Consider the following 22,219-nt stretch of genomic DNA (forward strand, 5'->3'; position numbering starts at 1 on the left):
AATTGTTATACTGTATTGTTTAGGGAAAAAGCAAAAAGTCTGCACATGTTTAGTACAGATGGAATTTTTAGAAAATATTTTATATCCATGGTTGGTTAAATCTACAGGTGTGGAACCTACAGATATAGAGAGTTAACTCTACTGTTTTGCTAAATTTAGTCACTTGAAATTTTCAAGACACGATGTGTGCTTCCTCATCTCTGAGCCTTTATTTCATCAACCCTCTGACTTCTACCTAATTTGAAACCTTCATTGCATTTTGCCTCCTGACATATGCCCGGTTTCATGACCTTCCCATGCTCATCGCTGGACTGTAAACTCCAGGAGGGCTGCACCTTATTCATCTCTGAGTCCCCCACAGTGCCTAGTACAGTGTCTGACATGGCTGACATCTGTGTTTGTACTTCTTTCCCCTATACAATCTCAAATTAAGCTGACATTCCTGCATCTGTGACTTTCAAATTTACATTAAATAACAGGACAATCTTAAACAGCCAGAATTCCACTGAATGAAGAAATCAGTTTTACCATCATCCTAACCTCCTGCATCACAGGGCTTCACCTCTGCACCTTGACCCAGAGAGATTTTGCACCAGTGGCAGAGTCTAGGCATACCTTGGAATGGTAGTTACAGTAAGATCTGCATGCGTCTTTGCATCTCACTAGATGCCAAGCACAGCGTCTAGCGCTGGGCAGTGGATGAGGTTGAGATAACCAAGTTTTGAATTCTCCCAGAGCTCTGTGGGGAGATTATAATATAGTTTTGTTTTGTTTTGTTTCATTTTTTAAACAAGACTCTGTCAAAGAAAGAGCAGAACTCAAAGTCCTTAAAAACCTAACAGTTATCCTGCAATCTGATAATTTATTCTGCTTTTTTGTTGTTGACAGAGTATCAGTCTGTCACACAGGCTGGGGTGCAGTGGCCAATCTCAGCTCACTGCAGCCTCTGCCTCCCGAGTTCCAGTGATTCTCCTGCCTCAGCCTCCTGAGTAGCTGGGACTAGAGGTGCGCACCACCACATCCGGCTAATTTTTGTATTTTTATTTTATTTTACTTTTTTCTTTTTGTAGCAACTGGGTTTTACCATGTTGGCCAGGCTGGTTTTCAACTCCTGACCTCAAGTGATCCACCCACCTTGGCCTCCCAAAGTGCTGGTATTACAGGCATGAGTCACAGCACCTGGCCCTATTCTGCTTTTTTGATGGAGATAATACAGCTGCAGGTGTAATAAGCTGGAAATTCTTGGGCATATGCTTGACCAGAAACAAAGGCTTTTTCGTGTGTTTGAGAATATCTCTTCTCTCCCTAATGGTTTTTATTTGTTTTGGGAATAAAATACAAACGTCTCAGTGTGATGTTTTATGTGCTCTATGAACTTGGATTTCATCGACTGTCTACACTTTTTTAGACACTGCACTTTTCTCTAGCTCACATTACATTATCTAACAATTATTTGCAGTTCATTTGCTTATGGCGTTAAGTCCTGATACCCATTCCCTACCTTTTAAATCTTCTACTTCCTGGCTCTCTTAATTAGAATTAGTCTTTTTCATTTCCTTATACATATAATGTTTTACCTCTTTTATGGAATTTATCCCATTTTTCCTATAGTACAATCATTTGCTTAAATGTTGGAATCTTAAAAACCCATTTCCTGTTTATTTTTGTATCCTTCAAATGGCTTTGCATTTATTATATGCTCAATAAATATATAATAAAATAAATAAGTTATCTTCCATATACATTATCTTCTTCTTTCCAAAGATGAAAATACTTGCCAGCAACCAGGCTGCCCTGCTGAAACTGTGGGACGAGCGTCATCGTCAGTATGAGCAGTGCTTGGACTTCCATCTCTTCTACCGAGACAGTGAGCAAGTGGACAGTTGGATGAGTCGACAAGAGGTAACGGGAGGGGTCCATACCATCTCTAGAAGTCATTTCTCTCACCCTTCATTTGCCACCATGACTGCTGTGAGTTCTCTCACAACCACTCCTGTGAGTCAAAGCTTGTCTTGGGAACTACAGGGTGATCCACAAGAAAAAGAAAAGATGGGCCCTTTCTATAAGGCTCCTACAATTCCCTTATCAACAAAAGCATATATACTTAAATATGTAGCAGAGAGACTTTAACTACAGTTGAAATAAGGCAAAATAAATATCAAATTGGTAAAGAGTCAAGAAGAGAAAACTGATGAGTCAGGCAGGGTACATCAGAGCGGAGGTGAGTAGGCCACTTGAGGCAGTTTTGAGAGCTCAGAATAATGTCTAGACTGGTTGGGGAATTCCATGTGGACAGACCCAGAAACATAGGTGAGAAAATTGTATGAGTATCAGCAAGGAGGCCTGGAGCTCCTGCTGTTTAAAGTTAATCTCTACCCATTATCATAATGTGTGCTGATTCCCACCTTGTTCCCTCCTGCCTTAGTCCTTGTCTCAGAGATATGCCAAGAGGAATGTTTCTTACCATTCAGGCACAGCTTAGGTGTGTCTTTCTGTCTTCTACAGGCCTTCCTGGAAAATGAGGATCTGGGAAACTCACTGGGCAGTGCAGAAGCCCTTCTTCAGAAGCATAATGACTTTGAGGAAGCCTTTACTGCCCAGGAAGAGAAGATCACAGTAAGAAATGGCCGCTAGTTTGGGCATTGGCTCCCTATTTGTATACATAATTTTACACAATATCTGTCCCTAGACTGCACTGGTCCTGTTAACTACCAGATATAGTCTGAGGATTATCCATAATCAATTTGCATCTCTTCTTTTGTTGTCGGTGTGTTTATTTGTGTGTTTTTCAAACTCTTTAATTTTATGAACATAAAATGTTTATATAGTGAGAAAGCAAAAACTTAATACTAATCTTTAGAAAAAAAGTGAAAATAGCCAGAAAAATACTCATACTAATTTTTGTCACACAATTCTTATTCTACAAAGCATATTTGGAAAGTTTTTCGAGATGGTAGGCCACTTTTTTTTTTCTGATGAAGTGTATGATTTTGTTTTATATTTTCTGCAGTGTAAATAAAAATTATTGAATTCTTATTAAATATAGAATCATTACTCAGAAATTTTAATTTTTTTGTTTCTTCCCCTCTAGCAATACCTTAATATAATTTTCTCTTCCTTAGTAACATCTAGATATCTAAGTACTATCTACTCTTTTCCTTTACAGCATATTTTTCCTTTATAGTATATCTTTATCGCTCTGTTTTTCATCAAATGCGACTACAGAGATTTCCTGTGAGCCTTAAGTAACAATGTTCCAGAAAGCTGGTGAATGTAAAGGCAGGACTCAGAGAAGTGAAAGGAAGACTTCATGGGTCCAATACATTGTATGTCTCTGACTGTTCCTAGGATGATGCTGACTTTAACACCACCCTTGCCACATACACATACATACCACTACCTCCACCAGCAGCAACAGCAACAACAAAAATAACAAGCAAATTCCTAGTCTTCTCTGTTAATCTTAAATCAATATGGTGAAGAGGTGGAAGTCCAATTAATATCAAGTCCCTCATTAATTGATACGTGTGTCCTTTCTGTTGATTCTCATTTGTCAAAGCTAACAGTGTAAAATAATTTATTGTTTATAAAGTATTATCATTTATTTTAGATCATTTTCCGATTCCAATCAATTAATTCTGAGCTCTAGTAATTTGGGAGATTTCTGGTTAAACAAGGGTAAAAACTTACCTCTACAATTTCTGACTCTTCTCCCATGTAACTGGAGATAGAGATAGAGATATAGCTAGAGTTAGAGATAGAAAGAGATAGAGATAGAGGTGGAGATGAGACAGAAATAGAGATATATTTGAGAGATGAATACATGGACAGATAGATGGATGGACAGACTGGCTATGGACATGGCTGTATCATTGGTAGTGCTTCCTCTTGAAGACAAGAATAAATCAATCATAGCAACATCTGCATTCATTTACTGTAACCTGTATTTAAAAAATAGTGTGGCACAGAGAATGTAATTGACATGCCCTGAGGTATATATTTTGAAATGCAATTTATAACAGAAACCTGAATGAGGACTTACATCTGCTGGCCTTCAAACTTCTCCTCCCACATTGCTATGCTACATCTTTAAACAGCTACCCAAACTGTGGCCACTTACTCAGTGGTCACTGAGGGCATAGCATTCATTTTTATTTTTTTTTTTTCAGACCGTAGACAAGACTGCAACCAAATTGATTGATGATGACCATTATGATTCAAAGAACATCGCTGCTATCCGTGACGGGGTATGTCAAAGGGCCTAGAGCTTCTGTGTGCCTACGCACCAGAATCAGGAAGAGTGTTGGTGGGCATGGTGACCAGGGTGGTCAGCAGATCTCATGTGTCCATATTTGGTTTTGCTGACAGTAAGTTTACTCATGGTTTTTGCAGTTGTTAGCCCGGCGGGATACCCTACGTGAAAGGGCTGCCACTAGACGTAGATTGCTGAAGGATTCATTGCTTCTGCAAAAACTGTATCAGGACTCAGATGACCTAAAGAACTGGATCAACAAGAAGAAAAAGTTGGCAGATGATGAAGATTACAAGGTAGGCAGAGTTTTCAGGAGCTGGATGTACTTATTAGGAGTTCGTTTCATTGGAAGTACAGTCTTAGAGTAAAATGAACTTTAGCATTCAGCTGGTGATCCTCATTTTATAGATGACAAAACAGAGGCTCAGAAAAGGGTAATGACTCCCTGAAGGCTATTTTATACAATTAAATATCAAGGATCTAGATTTTGGTTTTCTTGTACTCTGATGTTCTTCACCTCTTTCCTTTGGCACAATTTCTGGTGATGCTTAGCCAAATGGGGGAAGGTTGGGATGTTCCTTATTGAGCTGCTTGTTGCCCCTTTCTCACCTTTTCTGCTCCCCTCTGCATCCCTACAGTAGGAAAATATTGTGTCTAATCCCACCAATACATTTAAAGTTTGTGAAAACTACTAGGGACTCAAAAGTAACCTAAATATTTGGTATAATATAAACTCATAAAATTTTGTAGCTGAAGGAGAAAGCCCCTTATTTTATAGATAAAGAAACCAGGATCTAAGTTGGGAAGTAAGTTACCCAAAGTTATCCAGTTATTTAGAAGGTGGTTTAACAAAAAGTTAGAAGCATGAACTCTGGACCAGTAAACCTGGGCTTGAATTTTTGCTTTAGTTTATGGAAATTCCTGAATTATCTCTGAGCCATTGATTCCTCTTCCTTATGGTTATACTAACACATATTTTGCACTCAAAAATGTTACATAATATAAACTATTATGTACACACATGTATATTTACAAACCTTTACATTTACCATCAGGGCGAGAATTAGGCTTTTGATTTCTAGGGCAGTATCTATTGAAAGCATTTATTTTCCTGATATTATTTAGTCTTAAATGTATACTTCTGATCCTTTTGTTCTTTTATCTTGATAGAGCTATGAACATCTTATCCTTGCATTTCATTTTATGAAGCTTGTTAGTAAGTGTTTGCATTCACTAGATGAGTTGTGGCTCCAGTATATGTTTAATAAACAGATCTCTGTATGGGTCAAATGGATGGAAGGTTCATGTATGAGGTGAAGAATGGAAGATAATTTTCACCTTTCATGATAACTCTGATTGTTAGTGTTTGAATGGGGTGTTGTATTCAAAATGATCTTCAAGCCATATCTAAGTCCAGGAAAAAAATTGCCAGATTAGTTTGTCATGTCTGCCACATGTAGAAAGAGGGATTGGTTGCATGAGTTTCTCAAACGTTGGACTAGGAAAGTTCTCCCTTTTATCTTCTTGTTAGCATCGTTAGATTTATAGTGAGAAGTAACCTCTTATTCTCAAAATTTCTGTCCCTCATTCTTCAAGTAATGGTTCTTTTTTTGTTTCATCTTATCTCAGGACACACAGAACTTGAAGAGCAGGGTTCAAAAGCAACAAGTCTTTACAGAGGAATTGGCAGTTAATGAGATCCTGCTGGAAAACATACAGAAAACTGGCCAAGAGATGATTGATAGTGGTCACTACGCCTCTGACAATGTGACCACTCGTCTGAGTGAAGTTGCCAGCCTCTGGGAGGAGTTGCTGGAGGCTACAAAACAGAAAGGTAAAAAGCAGAGGTTTTGGTGAAAGGTCATTTTCTAAATTCTGAAATCTACTGCATTCATCTTTACCACTGTAAATTTATCTGGTGACCTCTATGAGAAGGTATACTACTCATTTGCTTCCATGTGTCTTTCTTTTATTGGTAAAATTTTAAAAATCCAACCTGAATTTATAACACTGTATATTAACACAATTTTATGTTTTTTTCAAGTGTGTGGGGTTTAGAAAAAATTTTTTTGGTAGAGGCAGGTGAGTTGAAATTACTTTTGTTTTCCTCACTTTTTTCCTACTTTGTTGTTTTTCTTTCCCTTGAACAAGTATTTTTGAACCATGAGTTTTACATATTTTGGTTCTGTAATCTAGCCAAGATATTATGACCCAGGTTATTACATTAGACATTAAAAGATCGTTGATGTCACATGTGATTTTCCTACATTTTATTCTTTTAGTGCCTGATGACTTGCTGATCTTTTTAAACCTATTTGAAAGTGTTTAGGTTCTGCTATAAGCTCTTAAAACAATCCTACATGTCTTCTTGGAGAGTCTTCACTTACATTTTACCCCTTACTTTGGAAAATTAATCAATTTTTAGTAATTAACACAAATAATGAGTTTTCTATTAGTGTGCCCTTTGTTATAAACATCATCTATAAACATAACTTTTCCTTTATTACATAATAAATATGTCATAGTAATTTTTTTTGGATGCCATCCTTATTTTTGGTTTAGAAAGACAAAATCAAACTTGCCTATGACAATATATCACTGCTACTCTTCACCATCGGGAGATACGGCAATTGCTTTGCAGAAATAATGCAAATAATTGCAATAAGATCATAGTACAGAATCGATCTGAGCAGAGTGCAAATAAAGACATTTTCTGGAAGATAAAATAGTGGGGAACAATTGGTAATGAAAGACAGGCACTAAAGGGGGAAAGTAAAGTTCAGTGAAATAATTTTGTAAAAAGAAGCTTACCAATTTAAAACTGAACCAAACCCTTATGCTTCTCCTAGAAAATAGAGTGTTTGGATTTGAATTTCCTTGAAAAGGAAGTCTGGATAGAGAGTAAAAATCACATAAGGAAACACCTAAGATGGTTAAAATCTGACACAGCAAAACTATACCTTATCAGGCAATATAACTTCTTATTTATTTTTCTTTTGAGAACATTACTATATTCAGAAACAAATATTATCAGAATTCTACAAGTTTAAGATGACTTTTTGTGAGCCATGTGAGACAGTTATATTTTCCTCTTTGCAATATTAAAATATTATATTGATCCTTTAATTGGAGGAAGGTATATTATAGTGTAAGAGGAATAGTTATAGTACCTAATGTCTTCTACCTGATGTCTTCTCCCAGTGACCCAGTTGGATGAGGCCAACCAGCAGTTGCAATTTGAAAATAATGCAGAAGATTTGCAGCGCTGGCTGGAGGATGTAGAGTGGCAAGTCACCTCTGAGGATTATGGGAAAGGCCTGGCCGACGTGCAGAATCGACTCAGGAAACATGGCCTCCTGGAGTCGGCTGTGGCTGCTCGTCAGGTTTGTTGTTAGCTCTTTGGTCAGCCATAAGCAATGGGTGTATATGCTCTGAGCACACTCATTATTAAGTAATAAGTAATTATTATTATTCAGAGAGCAAAAGAGCAAAGAACCCAAGGTAAAAATTCAAAATTTTTAGTAAACCAACTGCCTTTTCCCCAAAGCTCCTCCAGTCTAGCCAGGGGTGCTGGGTGCTCCGTGTCTTTGGTTAGAACCTCATGGTTGATGTAAGGCTTTATTGACTTTTCTAAACATAAACTCTTCTCTCAATTGAGAAATCTGGGTTGCGTATACATTCTTGTGGCTTACTAGTTATGTGATTTCTGATAGGTCATTTCACTTTTTGCATCTCAGTATCCTCACTATCCTCACCTATAAAATAAGGTTTAGGATAAAGTTGTCTTTTCCTGTCCGGGTATTCTGTGATTCAAAGCTTAAAAATATTTTAGATCCTACTTTTTTTTTTTAAATAAGGAAAATTGGAACCCATAGAAGTGAAGCGACTTTCCCAATGTTACAGCAAAAATTAACAACAGAATCAGGACTATGAACTTGCATATGTGCCACTCTTATACCCAATGAACAAACGAGAAAAACAAGCAAATAAATATCCTGGTACTGTGTCTGCCAGGCCACGTATAGTTTACCTCACTAATAAAAATGTAATGTACCTATTGTATCTATTTCACCATATAGGTATACAACTAAAATTTTATTTCTGGGAAGAGACTTCAAAATCCTGTTTCTGTATCCCTCCTTTCTCAGATATGGCTCAAACGAGGACAACTAGCTGGTGGCAAGGCAATCCGTTAAATTTATCTTTCTGAACTTCTGAGAATTTTTTATAATATCACATTTCATCTCATAGGTAATCTTTCTGCTATGCAACAAACTTAAGTCTGAGAAATTTCCATTTATTTGCAGTTATAGATCATTTTAAAGAGAGAGAAAGAATACAGAAGGTGAACTGAGATAGAAAAACACTTCCAGCTTTTTTCCTTGGGGCCCAGTTTATCAATACTCTTAAACACTCAAACTCTGCAGTTCTAATTTTTCTAATTTCCTTGAAGCATTCTATAAAGATTTTGAAGTTTCTAAAATATGTTTTGAGAACTACTTTCCTATGAATAGCCCTCACCTGATGTGGTGGTCCTCAATGTAGCAACCCCTCCAACTCCATTTCACTGATTTAATTAGAGATCAGAACACAGTGCCTATGGGAACTGATTTTCCAATGTCCCCGTTTCCACCATGACAACCTCCTATCACTTCCTACTAAATGATGGGATTTCTTGGGATTCATTCTATTTCTCCCTTAGGATCAGGTGAATACCCTTACAGAACTGGCTGCATATTTTGAAAAAATAGGCCATCCTGATTCTAAGGACATAAAGGCAAGGCAAGAGTCCTTGGTATGCCAATTTGAAGCTCTGAAAGAGCCACTGGCCACCCGAAAGAAGAAGCTCTTAGACCTCCTCCATCTGCAGCTGATTTGTAGAGACACAGAGGATGAGGAGGCCTGGATCCAGGAGACTGAACCCTCAGCTACTTCCACCTACCTTGGTTAGTACAGCCTGAGCAGGCTTAGCCATTAGGAAAGGACCACGGTCTATAGATTGAGAGATCTGAGGTACAGTAGTTGGAGCCTAAAAAACTTGCTCTTAGCTGTTTCTTCTCACACTCATGAAAATTTGTCCAGTCCTTCATAAAAAGATTTTTTAAAATTATATTAAAAAATACACCTCCTAAAACTAGACATGAGCAAAGCCATGAATTTAGGGCCCCTGGGAAGAGCCAGAGTGCTCAGCATTTTGTTGCTTGCTCTAAAACTGTGAAGGTCTTTGAACAGTCATGGTTAATGTCTGAGATACTAAGTGTTTGTGTTTAGGTTGTAGTTGGCCCCTTCTTATAAATTGTATGAGCTTTTTATTCTGACAATAGCAGAATAAAAATAACAAAATTTTAAAAAGTAGCAAATAAAGCACATATTGTCCTTTCTTTCAGAAGCTGCTAGTTCACCAGTATCAAAGCCAGTACACTTGTAATGAGGCACAGAAAAATGTGTGGGCAAATACAGTGCAACTTAGTATGAATATTTTGGAAACATCTATGAAAGGCTAGACAACGAGGATAATGAAAGGGTTAGTCTGGGAAAACTTCTTGGAAGAAAAAAGCCTGAGGCTTATTGGAAAGGCATAGAAAGTTTCTTGAGAGTATATTTTGAATGGGAAGTAGTAAGAAAGAAAGTTTAGAGGAGAAAGAGACAAAGCATGGTTAGGATACAGGGAGGATAAAGCAGACAGCAGGATTTTGGGATCTTAGAAGATGAAGGAAATTCATAGTAAGTAGTATTTATTGTTTGCTTGTTAATGCTATGCAATCAATGAGGCACTTTTTGTAAGTTATTTCTAGTGATTAAAAATAGATCTTCAAACCAGTTACACTGTGCCTTTTTCATGATGAGAAAACTTACGCATAGAAGATTTAAAAACTTTCTGATGTCCATAGAAATTAGCAAGTAGAAGTTCCTTCCTTGTACATCACAATGTGCTGAAAGACAATTGCGTGCATAATATTGGACATTTGAACTAAGAAGTTACTTGCCTTCCTACCTATCTTTCAACAAAAATAGTGATGTTTTCATTATCTGTGATATAATAGTGAATTGAAGTTTATTAATAAAAAGAGGTTAGGGTAAGAACAAAGATAAGTGGAGTGAATTCAGACAGATGATAAAAATTTAAAGAATCTTACTCAATGGTTAGAACTTCAAACGGAAGAACTGTGGGTCCAAGAGTTCTAAAAGAGTGAGGTATGCTACTTCCACACACCAGGATAATCCCAAACTTTGAAATTCCTTTCTTCTGCAGGAAAGGACTTGATTGCTTCCAAAAAGCTTCTGAATAGGCACAAAGTCATCCTGGAGAACATTGCCAGCCATGAACCACGCATTCAAGTGATAACAGAAAGGGGAAACAAAATGGTAGAGGAAGGTATGTATGATTGAGATTCAGTTGGCCAAAACATCACCAGACCAGACCTCTGGGAAGAAGTTTGTACTCTCTTAGGGTTTCAAGGGAATTTAAAAATATCTGACCCATTCTCCCATTTAATTCTCTTTTGGCATTTCTGACAAATGGGCATATGGTTTTGTTTGTATATTTCAATAACAGGAATATTCTAATCCTGTGAACCACTATTTGTTTGTAAAACAAAAATTATTAAAGTAAAATGTCTTTACCCTAATCATTAATAGACTTCTCTGTAGAAGTTCCAGAATTCAGAATCTAATTTACAAAGCACTGTGAATTAAATCAGGTCTCTTTTCCATATAGGAGCTTCCAGATCTGTGAAGGCAGATCTTAGTTATGCAGTGCTGACCTATTTTTATAGTAAACTGTTCCATTTCTTTAGTTTCTCACTTCATATAGTTTCAATGCCTCTGTTCATTCTTTTCATTCAATTCAGAAATTCCTGGTGCTTAAGTATGATGTTCAGTTCTGAACCTCATAAGCCAGATATGGTATAAGCAATGCAGATTACGTTGGGATTTTCCCTCTGTTGATTGAAGAATCAACTGATGCCAATCAATATCTAGTTTTCAAAAGTCTAGGTTAAAATTCAGTTTGCTGAGCAAAACTTCAGATCCCAACTGAGTGATTCAAACCAACAAATTTTTGCTTGGAATATCTGTGTTACTATAGAAATTCGCCTGTTTTTTAAATCTTCAACTATACTTGTGGATTTTGTTTTCTTCTCTTTTTGGTTCTATCAGGTTTTGTTTCATATATTTTGAAGCTCTGTTATTACATGCATATACATTTAGGATTGTTATATCTTTTCAATGAAGTTAAATCTTCACATTATGAAATATCAATCTTTATCCATGGTGAAATTCTTTGTTCTGAAGCCTACCTACTGTGACTTTAATGAAAGCCACATACGCTATCTTTTGATAAGTTTTTGCATGGTGCATATTTCTCCATCTTTTTGCTTGTACTCTGTTTCTTATATTTAAAGTGGGATTCTTACAAATAGCATATAATCAGGCCTTGTTTTTATTCTATTCAATCTGGTAATTTTTCTTTTTTAATTGTGATATTTAGACAGTTTACACTTAGTGCAATTATCAGTATGGTTTATTTTAAATCTGGCATGTTGCTATATTTTTTTTCTTTTTATCTATCACTGTATGTCTCCTTTAGATCAATTTTGTATTTATTGTGATTCCATCTTATCTTCAGATTGGCCTATTAGCTACAATTGCTGTTTTGTGTTTGTGTGTGTATGTTTTTATAGTGCAGCGATTTTGCCATTGTGATTTGGAGTCCTTTTGGGGTCTCTGACACACTTTTAGTGGGTTCACAAAGTTAATATATTTTCATAATAGTGCTAAGACTATTATTTCCTTTTACAGACTTATCCTTTTATAAGCATAGAATGGAGTTTTCCAGAGCCTACAGATGGGTGATGATGTCACTCTTCTGTCTAATGAAGTATATACTTCTACATTCTTTTTTTTCAAAGCTTCTTGTTTTGATTTCTGATATGGGAACTATTAATGAGTCTAACTAAATAAGCAAAAGACTTTTTGCATCCTTAATAATTTTTAAAATTGTAAAGGGCTCCCAAAAGCACAAATTTGAGAGCCACTATTCCAGGAATTAAAATATAGATTTTTAATCTATCATAGTCTAATTTCAAATAATATTATGCATTTCATGTTTAATATAAGATTCTTAAATGGATACTTTCCTTTATTTTCACCCTTGTGCTATTGGTGTCACATATTTTTACACGTTATAAACTCTATAATTCAATGTCATTATTTTTGCTTTGATAGTCAACTGGTTTTGAATGAGATTATTAAATGAGAAAAACTCACCCTCATATTTCCCATTTCCAGTGTTCTTTATTTCTTTATTTAGGTTAATATTTTCATTTGTATTATTTTTCTTCTACTTGAAGAACTTCCTCTAACATTCCTTATACTGCAGGTCTTCTATCCATAAATTCTCTAGACTTCTGTTCATCTAAAAGTCTTTATTCTACCTTCCTTTTTGAAATATATTTTCACTACATATAAAATTCTCAGTTGACAATTTCTTTCTTCCAGTATTTTAAAGACGTGCTGCCTTGTCTTCTGACTTTGCAAGCTTCTGATAAGATGTCTGCTGTCATCATGATCTTTGCTCCTCTGTATGTAATATGTCTTTTTTCCCCCCTCTACCTGTTTTAAAGCTTTTCTCTTTATCATTGGTATTAAATAATTTGATTATGTGATTATTCGATAGGGTTTTCCTTGTTTCTTCAGCTCAGTGATTGTTGAGCTTCTTGGATCTGTTTTGTTATGGTACTCCTGCGGCAGCCTTTATTCAGGGACTGATTTAGAGATGAGCATAATATTGATATGTTACTCTTCTGAGGACCCTATATCATGTATTACAATATTTTTTCCACTTTGATAGGTGGTAATGTTAACTATTTTCATTCTTAATTGAGGCCTAGAAGTTATTTGGCCACTGCTTTTAAGTCACTCTTTTCTCACCGTCCAGGATTTCCTTATACATATGTGCGTGTGAGTAATCAGACAAATACTCTAGGGAACTTCTCTGATAAGTTCTATCTGTCTGTAACACCCTTCTCTTTAACACTCAACCTCACAAATTCTAGTTCTCTTGTCTTTCCCAAACGTTGATCTCTGTGGCCTCAATTCAGTGTGACTGGTGGTTCTATTTGGTTTAGCTCCCCAGGCCTAAAGCCCAGAAACCTCCCAAGGCATAAGCTTGGCAATTATAGAACATATCTCATTTATTTCCCTTCTCTCAGGAATCACAGTCCTCTATCCATTATCTGAAAATCATTTTATCTTACAGCTTTTCCTGTTTTCTAGTTGTTTAGGGTGGAAGAACAATTCTCATAATAATAACTCCTTTATGGAAAGAAATGGAAATCAGCTGATTTTTCTGCTTCATCTAAAGAAGGCATGATTTTGAAACTCTGAGCATCACCCATACATTAGTATTCTGTTTTCAAGTCTGTATTTGTCAGACAATACCAACCCATTCACCACCAGATGCATATCTCCCATTAGTAACTTCTGTTACTTAATCTCACTCAGAATATTTCAATTCCCAGGTAACTCGAGAAAAATATAATGTTGACTACATAAGGTACCATTTTTATCACTTCCTTTCTCTTTTCCAAGGTACCAAAAGAATTAGAGAATGGTAAACACTCCTGAGGATCATACTCACCTTTTCTATAACTACTCCATAGGACACTTTGCTGCAGAAGATGTGGCCTCTAGGGTCAAGAGTTTGAATCAGAATATGGAGTCTCTCCGTGCTCGAGCTGCTAGGCGACAAAATGATCTTGAAGCCAATGTCCAGTTCCAGCAGTACCTGGCTGACCTGCATGAAGCAGAAACATGGATCAGAGAGAAGGAGCCTATCGTAGACAATACTAACTATGGGGCTGATGAAGAAGCGGCTGGGGTAAGGTGGGGGTGGGTTTAACATTGTGAATCCTCAACAAATGCAACCAAATTGTCAATTTAGAGTTTGCTTAGGTTGTGGGACAGCTACAGATTCTGCCAGATTATTTGGGGTTTCCAGAGTGATCGCCTTTGGCCTTCATCTGCTGAGACTCCCTCAGATTTGACAGGAATCACCAAAGATATGCTACATTTTTCTCATCTCACAGAGATTCATACATTCTTTAGAGATTATCTAAATCAAAAAAGTGTGATCAGAGTCATAGTCAGAATCCCATCCTAAACTTTCTAGAGGAACCTTGAGCATTTATAGATTAATCATGGTTTTAAGACATAGACACCTTAATTACTTTATTAAAATAAATTTGGACAGATACATTGAGATATACTGGGGCAAGAAGAACCTCAAAGGTTATAATCACACTTTTTATCCATTTATTTGTTTTGCTCATTGTCTTATAGGAAGCTGGGATACTATTTCACAAACTTTTGGCACTAGAAGTAATTGGTATGCACATTTTAAGTTACGCTCATCTTTATCTTGTAAAGTAACAATATCAACAGCATCCTTTTTCAGCTATAAAAATACTTGATTGATACTTGTCAATTCAGCTTTAAAAATACTTGTCTTGATAAAAATACTTTTGCAAGTTTGAGTTAATTTTGATTTTAGTAAACATATTGAAATTACAATTTATTTATTAACTCCTATTTCCTTAATGCTTGCAAATTTAGGGTTAAAAATGACTTTATAATAGATGGAAAGTAGCTTTTACCAGGATTTAAGACGAAAAGCATAACCCAAAATAATAGTAGTTGAAATAATAGTGTTCCTCCTGTATTCATTCTGATGATCTTCCATCAATGAATCCAGGCTCTCCTAAAGAAGCATGAGGCCTTTCTATTGGATCTCAATTCATTTGGAGACAGTATGAAAGCTCTACAGAATCAGGCAGATGCCTGCCAGGTAAGACTAACTCAGTGATGACAGGAATCACACTTCCAACCACAGAGAAAAAGAAATTGTCTTTATTGCTGATTTTTTACTTTCTACAACCCAAAAACAATGACAAAGAAAACATTAAGTTCTATGACTCTGGTATGCAGGAACTGTAGCATCTACAATTTAATCCAAAGGAGACTTCATCCAAAAGAACTTTTTGATAAATGATATCATGTCTTCACTGATGTATTTTTGGCTTTCCTCTTTCCTTCCTTTTATATTTCTACCCTCTTTCTTTCTTACTTTTCTTCATTTATATCTCTCCTTCTTACCTTTCTTCTTTATTCCCTTCTTTTGTTTCTTAATTTTTAATGCCAAACCGTATTAAATGTCTATTATATGCAAGTATGAATAAAACATCCTGATTTGCAGGAAAATTACAGCCTATTAGGAGGCCAGACATTTAACAGTAAGTGCATATAACGGATGTATGAACAGGACAAAAAGTCTCAAAGAAAGGACTCTTGTGTTCTCTTGAAATAACAGTACTGGAAAATAGGAAAATGTTCATAACTGAGGGAAACCACCTGATCTGAATTATTAAGGAAAAACAGATGGGTGGTTTACTGTGCAGAGAAAGAGGATAAGAGGTTTTCTAGTCAACCATGACAGCAAATGTACTGAGGCACAAAATAATCAAGTTTTGTGGAAAATGCAGTTGGTTAAGAACGTGAGAATGGAAGATGCAATTGGTTGAGAATATGAAATGGCTCAGGTACAAGGTAAAATGGGGTGTCATGAAGATTCATTGAACTGGAATCAAATTAATGTTGTAACAATGTCTCCTGTAGGTAGTGGTAGAAAAAAAAAAAGACACACTTCTTACCTTCAAGGAATTCTTTCTAATGAGAGGTTGTTAACCCACACATTCAGAGTAAACAAAAGACATAGGCTCAGTCTGTCAAATCAGTGTATATTTACACACCTCCTATGCTGTGCCTTCACCAGGCTCTGCACAGTGGGTGCCTAAACAAAAACAGATGGATTTATACATTGTGTGGTATGAGGAAACACGTCACCTAAAGGAGATGAAATCAGAGGGCTCTGTCGGCGGAGGTGCATATTCAACTCCAACTTGAGGAAGGGGTGGGTCATTCCTTAGGAAGAGGGTTTATGTTTTGCTTGATTTCTCAGAGACATGAAATTGGCAGAAAGTAAAAGTCAGAGAAAATTCTACCTTAGAATGCAGACTGCTTACTAAACAGAGACACAGCATATTTTTAATGATCTCAGTTAATGTTCTCAATTTTTAAAGTTCTGTGGCCTTCCCTGTGGTATTGACCACTCATCTCTCAAACAGAAGGTCCAGAGCTCTTGACATAGTAACTTAAAGGCCAGAAGAAACGGGAAGAATTGTCAGTGGAGGCACAGGGAAAGGTGTAGCTCCTTTCCCTGTAGGGGAAAGACAGATAACGGGTCTCTCACTTCCTCAAATAATTTTCTGAAAAGTTCATGTGTATAATCCTTTTGGGCCTTCTTAAGGGAGTATACTTCTTAAAATGTATTCCTCCCATTTTAAGTACTGTTGGCTTAGAGCATTTAATATGTTTCTGACAAATCATGTATTTGCTTCCTTGCTTTGGGTTTATAGTTCCCAACCTGTCTGTCCCCTGACAAGTGTCAGAATGGAACAGTCTGAAGACCACATACGTTAATCTCTGCAGCCATGTAAGAGGTTCCAGCCAGAGGCTCTTTTCTCCTGGGAAGCCCAAAGGACTGCTCACCCCTGGTAGGCTGTACAGGGAGATATTTCCAGTGTGTGACTGACACCTGCTTCCTGTTTTTGTTCAGCAACAACAGGCTGCACCAGTGGAGGGAGCTGCTGGAGAACAAAGGGTCATGGCTTTATATGACTTCCAGGCCCGCAGCCCCCGAGAGGTCACCATGAAGAAAGGTGATGTCTTAACGCTGCTCAGTTCCATCAATAAGGTGACTTTTCCTTCTAATGTTTCCATCAAAAAGTGGTTCTTTCAGAACCATCTCTCCCAATCTTGCCAGATATTCAAATTTTTACCATCCACTGTTTATTTTATTATTTTATTTCTTGAATAACTATAACTGATTAAGTAGTATTTTTCCTGTAGATATTTTGCAGGATCCTACACATTTCTTTTGGAATTAAAATCCCAGTGTGACAGTTAAAATCATAAAGAGTTGAAGTTATATAATCAGCCCAAAGATATAGAAAGTATGAGTGAAAATTCTGTAATATATTTAAAGGGCTAAGCTGTCCCTTTCTTTTTTCCTCTTTGCTTGTTCCTCTTCTGTGCCAGTATTTCTAGTGATAAAATAACAATGTCTGGGGTTAGATGGAGCCTACTGAAAGATGAGTCTTTTGTCAACTTGATTTTCTTTGGATCTTGTGCCTTGGAGAACAATAATAAAATACTGGTTGAGATTTTTAAATATATTTTTCATAAAAACTGAAGTAATTTTTTTATACTCTGATACCTAATTAACCTACAAAAATTCTTAAGAAGAAAAGAAAATAGTTTGGGTTATAGTTATTACAAAGACAAGTAAATTTTTGGAGCAGCAGATGTTTCCTTATCAAATAATGCGTGCTAGTCCCTTTTTTCTTTGTCTAGGCCTCTTCATTATTTTTTGACGAAATTAACCTCAGAGTTTTGGTAGATGTAGCAACAGTTCAAAAATAAAAAAATAAAATAACACTCAGGTATATGAATGTCAGAGCAATTCACATTTTTCAGACCTCTGCAAGAAGAATAGGGGAGAAGAAACTTTTGTGCAATATCCCCTTACACAGACGCTCCACTGCCAAGAAGTCCAGCTAGAACCTGGATCCATGTGTTTTTTGTAAATTCCTCATGAACAAAGTGCCCCATCATTAAAAGAGCTGTCCTGAGTGTTTGAAAACCTCTCCAAGTTAAGGGTCTAACATTATGTATCAAATTACTTGATTTCAGGGGCTTGTCTATGCAGTTCTTCATTTCATTTCTTGGTCATATATGAAAATTATGTGCTACCCATTAGACATGGTTAGCTTATCTTTGCTATTAACCTGTGCCTGGGCCAAGAGACTTAGTATTGAAGTCTCTCCCATTTGTTGCTTTTCCAATAATTAATGAAGGAGTGGGGATCTGCTCTCCCTTCAGGACTGGTGGAAGGTGGAAGCTGATGATCATCAGGGCTTTGTCCCAGCTGTCTATGTCAGAAGACTGGCCCACGATGAGTTCCCGATGCTCCCACAGCGGCGACAAGAAGAGCCAGGCAACATCGCCCAGCGCCAGGAGCAAATTGAGAACCTGTAAGTTCTGGAGCCTGGAGAACTGGAGTACTTGGCCAGACATTTTTGGCCAAAGACATTTCTTCTCATGACCCTGCATCTGTTAGATTCGAGATGCCACAGAAAATTCGAAGATTTTAAGAATTGAAAGTAAACCTAGAATCCTTTAAATGTTTCAGTTTCTTTTTGAGGAAAGGCCAGCCCAGAATCATTCTATCAATTTCCTGAGGTCAGACACTTCACAGAGCTCTTCTGATTCCCTGCTCCACATTCTTTCAAGGTTGTTAAACTCTCCTGACATCTACATGAACTTCGTTTACTACGCCAGGTTTTTCATATCCAATTGTCAGTTACCATGTAAAAATGTCACTTTTATGAAATGGGGAAGGAATGCTACCAGTCATACAATTGGGTCACTGGCATTTTTACTATTCTTAAATGCAATACTATGTGTTTATCTTTTTGTCCCCAAGGCTGTTTTCCTTCTATCTTTATTTCCTCCTCTCTTCTACTGTTCTTTTGCTTTTGATTTGTTTTCCCTTTCATTTTTGTTCCTTGTTTCTCTCTGTTTGTCACTCAGCCTCTACTCTTCAGTATTTTCTCCTTCTTTTATTCCACTTTTCCCACTTCTCCATCCAGATACCACTCCCTCCTGGATCGGGCAGAAGAACGCAGACGTCGTCTATTGCAACGTTACAATGAATTTTTATTGGCCTATGAGGCAGGAGACATGCTGGAATGGATTCAAGAGAAAAAGGCAGAAAACACTGGGGTGGAACTAGATGATGTTTGGGAGCTGCAGAAAAAGTTTGATGAGTTCCAAAAGGTGAGAAACAGGAACCTTCTCCAGACACCTTTTTGAAGGTAGACATCATTTCCTTTGATTCCACAGCTTATCCTACATGATCTTTTAATTTATTTCGTACTGGTTATGTATTCTCCCCAAAGCTATTGGCAGCTCTGTGGCTCAGATCTCCCTCTAGGTATTGTAGTTGTTAATAATTGGAAGGGAAATGCAGAGAAAACTAGTTACCCTAACTGCAGCCTTCAGTGCCTGCCACTCTAAAATCCTCCCTGGAATGCTGGTCTTCCTGAATTCTTCACAACTTGCCCTATACTATACTTTGTTTCCAATGCCCAGGTTGGGATAAGGTATTGTTGTACCATGTGTAAAGTTTAATTACGGGGCAGAGTTTGGGGTGGAAAAAGGAAGAACCTGACCTGACAAATGATTTCTAATTTTTTGCCTACCTAAAACCCTTTCAGCATTCTTTCTTCCATTTGGATATTGTTCCATTATCTTAACTAGCAGTGAGTGTACATTCCTTCTTTTCTTTCTTTTTCTTTTGATATCTTCCACATGGGATTTAACACATACACACACATGCACACACACAGACACACACACGGGACGAGGGAGGAGAGAGAGCACACACACACACACACACGGGGGGGGGGGAGAGAGAGAGAGAGAGAGAGAGAGAGAGAGAGAGAGAGAGAGCGCACTCCCTAGAGCTGTTTCTTGCAAATATCTCATAATACAGGCAGATAGTGACTCAGTTAAAGAAATTCTATAAAGCTGGAGTTTGTACTGGTAGAAAAGGATGTTACACAGCTTGGGTATCAATCCCTCTAATGGCATAACTTAACCCAGGGGAGATTTTAAGAAATCTATAAAAATGGCTATACTTCATACTGCAGATAAATAATAGTTTAACAAGTTTTGGATAGCCACTAGGTGTCAAGATCTTTAAGGATACTCTTCTCAGTGGCGGATTGGAGGAGAGGAGCTTGGTGTGTATTACAGGTGATGTTAGCAATGTTTTGCTATTTACCCAAGTAGGGGCAGAGATGGACAGGTAAGTATGGTAGATTCTTGATGAGGGGATTTATACTGCTTTGGATGAATTTTCCCATTCAGGATTTGAAGACCAATGAGCCTCGGCTAAGGGATATCAACAAGGTAGCTGATGATCTACTATTTGAAGGACTTCTCACACCAGAAGGAGCTCAAATCCGGCAGGTAACTAAGGCTCCCTCCATTCCTCCTCACTACCAGGTTGGGCTTTGGGAGTCCTCATTTCACTTCAGCATGGAACTTTATATTCTGCAGATCCACTAGATCATGCAGAAGGTAACAGCAGTATGGCATTGGCTGTAGGAAAGGCCAAAGACAATAGCCCAAAAAGTCCCTGTATTTTTGTTGTCTAAATTAACTTAATTGAAGCAGGCTCATTTGTTAACATATATTGAGTGTCCTCCATGCCTTCACATTTGTCATTTCATGGAGAGAGTGGGAAAGGAGACAAAAGTATTGGTAGCGTAAATTAAGATGTAGCTTTAAGAGGCAGTATTAGGAGGTTTAGGTAATATTACACTGGACATTAGTTAAATTAGGTTTACATCATAGCTCTATTCTTGTCTGACTCTGTCCTCAGACAAGTATCTTCATTTCTAAAAACCTCAGTTTCTATACCTGAAAAGCAAATATTGGATAGCACAATATCCAAATTATGATATCCAAACCTCCTTTTAATCTTCTGTACCAGGCTATATCAAATTAAACATAAAGTTTTTTTCTTACATGTCCACCCAATAATATAATTGAATTTGTATTGCAATTTTAGAATATGTACATTCGAACTGACCTAAAATTCTTAAATTACAACACGTACTCACCTCCGTTTCACTGTCACACACACAAGAGATACTCAATTACATGAATGCAAAGAAAATGCAGATAAAGAAGCTATGATAGTGGGAAGAGGTTGATTAAGAAGATTTACTGGAAGACACAGGTTCTGATCAATGTGCTGAAGAAGGAAAATATAGGTCAGTAGAGATAGAGGAGAGGCCATTCTTGACCTGATTCAAGTCTGGATCTGTGATTCTATAAAAGATCTAATGAACATTAATAAATGTTCAGTTAGTTCTCTGGATTGCCATAAGTCAGTGGGGATGAGTTTTCTGCCTGTTTTTATAGTGGTTGTTATGGGATATGAGGGAGAAGAAATACGAAGGGGAGCAATGTACTTACCCCCTATAGAAAGTAGGGCTTTAAGAGGCTACCTGGTTTATTCAATTCAGGATACAGATTTCTTTGTCTTAGAGAAATGTGATCACTTCTAACTACCAAGGCAACACTTTCCACTCATGTTTTTGGAGTTTATTGTGTTGTCTTTGTAACAGCAAGCACTGATTACTACTCCAGAGTTGATGGTTTCACCCTCTAACATCAGCTTCAGAAGAAATCACTTTCTCTGAGGCACTGGCAAAAATGAGACCCAAGCTCAAGCTGTCCAAGAAAGGAGCAAAGCTATGCAATTTCTGAAGAAAATAACATTAGAACAATTATGATTGAAATCTTGTCTTATCTTCAGACACCACTGAGCCATGTGAGTTAGTTCTCCGTCTCAAGTCTGATGTTTTTGCCTCTTTTAGGAACTGAATGCCCGCTGGGGTTCCTTGCAGAGGCTTGCAGATGAACAGCGGCAGCTGCTGGGCAGTGCCCATGCTGTTGAGGTGTTTCACAGGTAAGAATTTTAACTCTAAAAAGCAGTGCTGCTTTACAACCCACTCACAAAACTTCTAAGTCTATTACTATGGTGGAACCGTAGATATTAATATAATCTTTCTTCCTGAGATGGAGATAATGTGCCAGTAGAAAATTAGGCTTTTTAGTAGTATAATTCTCACTTCGCAAACGGGATACTCCCAGACAACCAACTTCAATTTTGTAATGCCTAGGCTTGGGCCTTGGAACACAATTAGTAGTCCGTATATGTTTCCATGAAAATGAATAAAACTTAGGCTGAGTGCAATGGCTCATAGCTGTAAT

The 22,219-nt window shown here is 37.2% G+C and overlaps 1 protein-coding gene across 1 annotated transcript in view; it reads left to right on the plus strand.

The window, feature by feature from the left end:
• Positions 1-22,219, plus strand: part of SPTA1 (spectrin alpha, erythrocytic 1) — a 77,056-nt gene that overhangs the window by 12,628 nt on the left and 42,209 nt on the right. Inside the window, 15 exon segments of the mRNA XM_010356736.2 lie at positions 1,765-1,902; positions 2,506-2,616; positions 4,170-4,247; positions 4,393-4,548; positions 5,882-6,086; positions 7,454-7,635; positions 8,955-9,198; positions 10,506-10,628; positions 13,915-14,132; positions 15,006-15,098; positions 16,926-17,063; positions 18,251-18,402; positions 19,021-19,207; positions 20,303-20,404; positions 21,823-21,914. Coding sequence (XP_010355038.2) covers positions 1,765-1,902; positions 2,506-2,616; positions 4,170-4,247; positions 4,393-4,548; positions 5,882-6,086; positions 7,454-7,635; positions 8,955-9,198; positions 10,506-10,628; positions 13,915-14,132; positions 15,006-15,098; positions 16,926-17,063; positions 18,251-18,402; positions 19,021-19,207; positions 20,303-20,404; positions 21,823-21,914 — 2,219 coding nt within the window.

This window comes from Rhinopithecus roxellana, chromosome 8 (assembly GCF_007565055.1).
Source record: "Rhinopithecus roxellana isolate Shanxi Qingling chromosome 8, ASM756505v1, whole genome shotgun sequence".
Lineage (NCBI taxonomy): Eukaryota > Metazoa > Chordata > Mammalia > Primates > Cercopithecidae > Rhinopithecus > Rhinopithecus roxellana.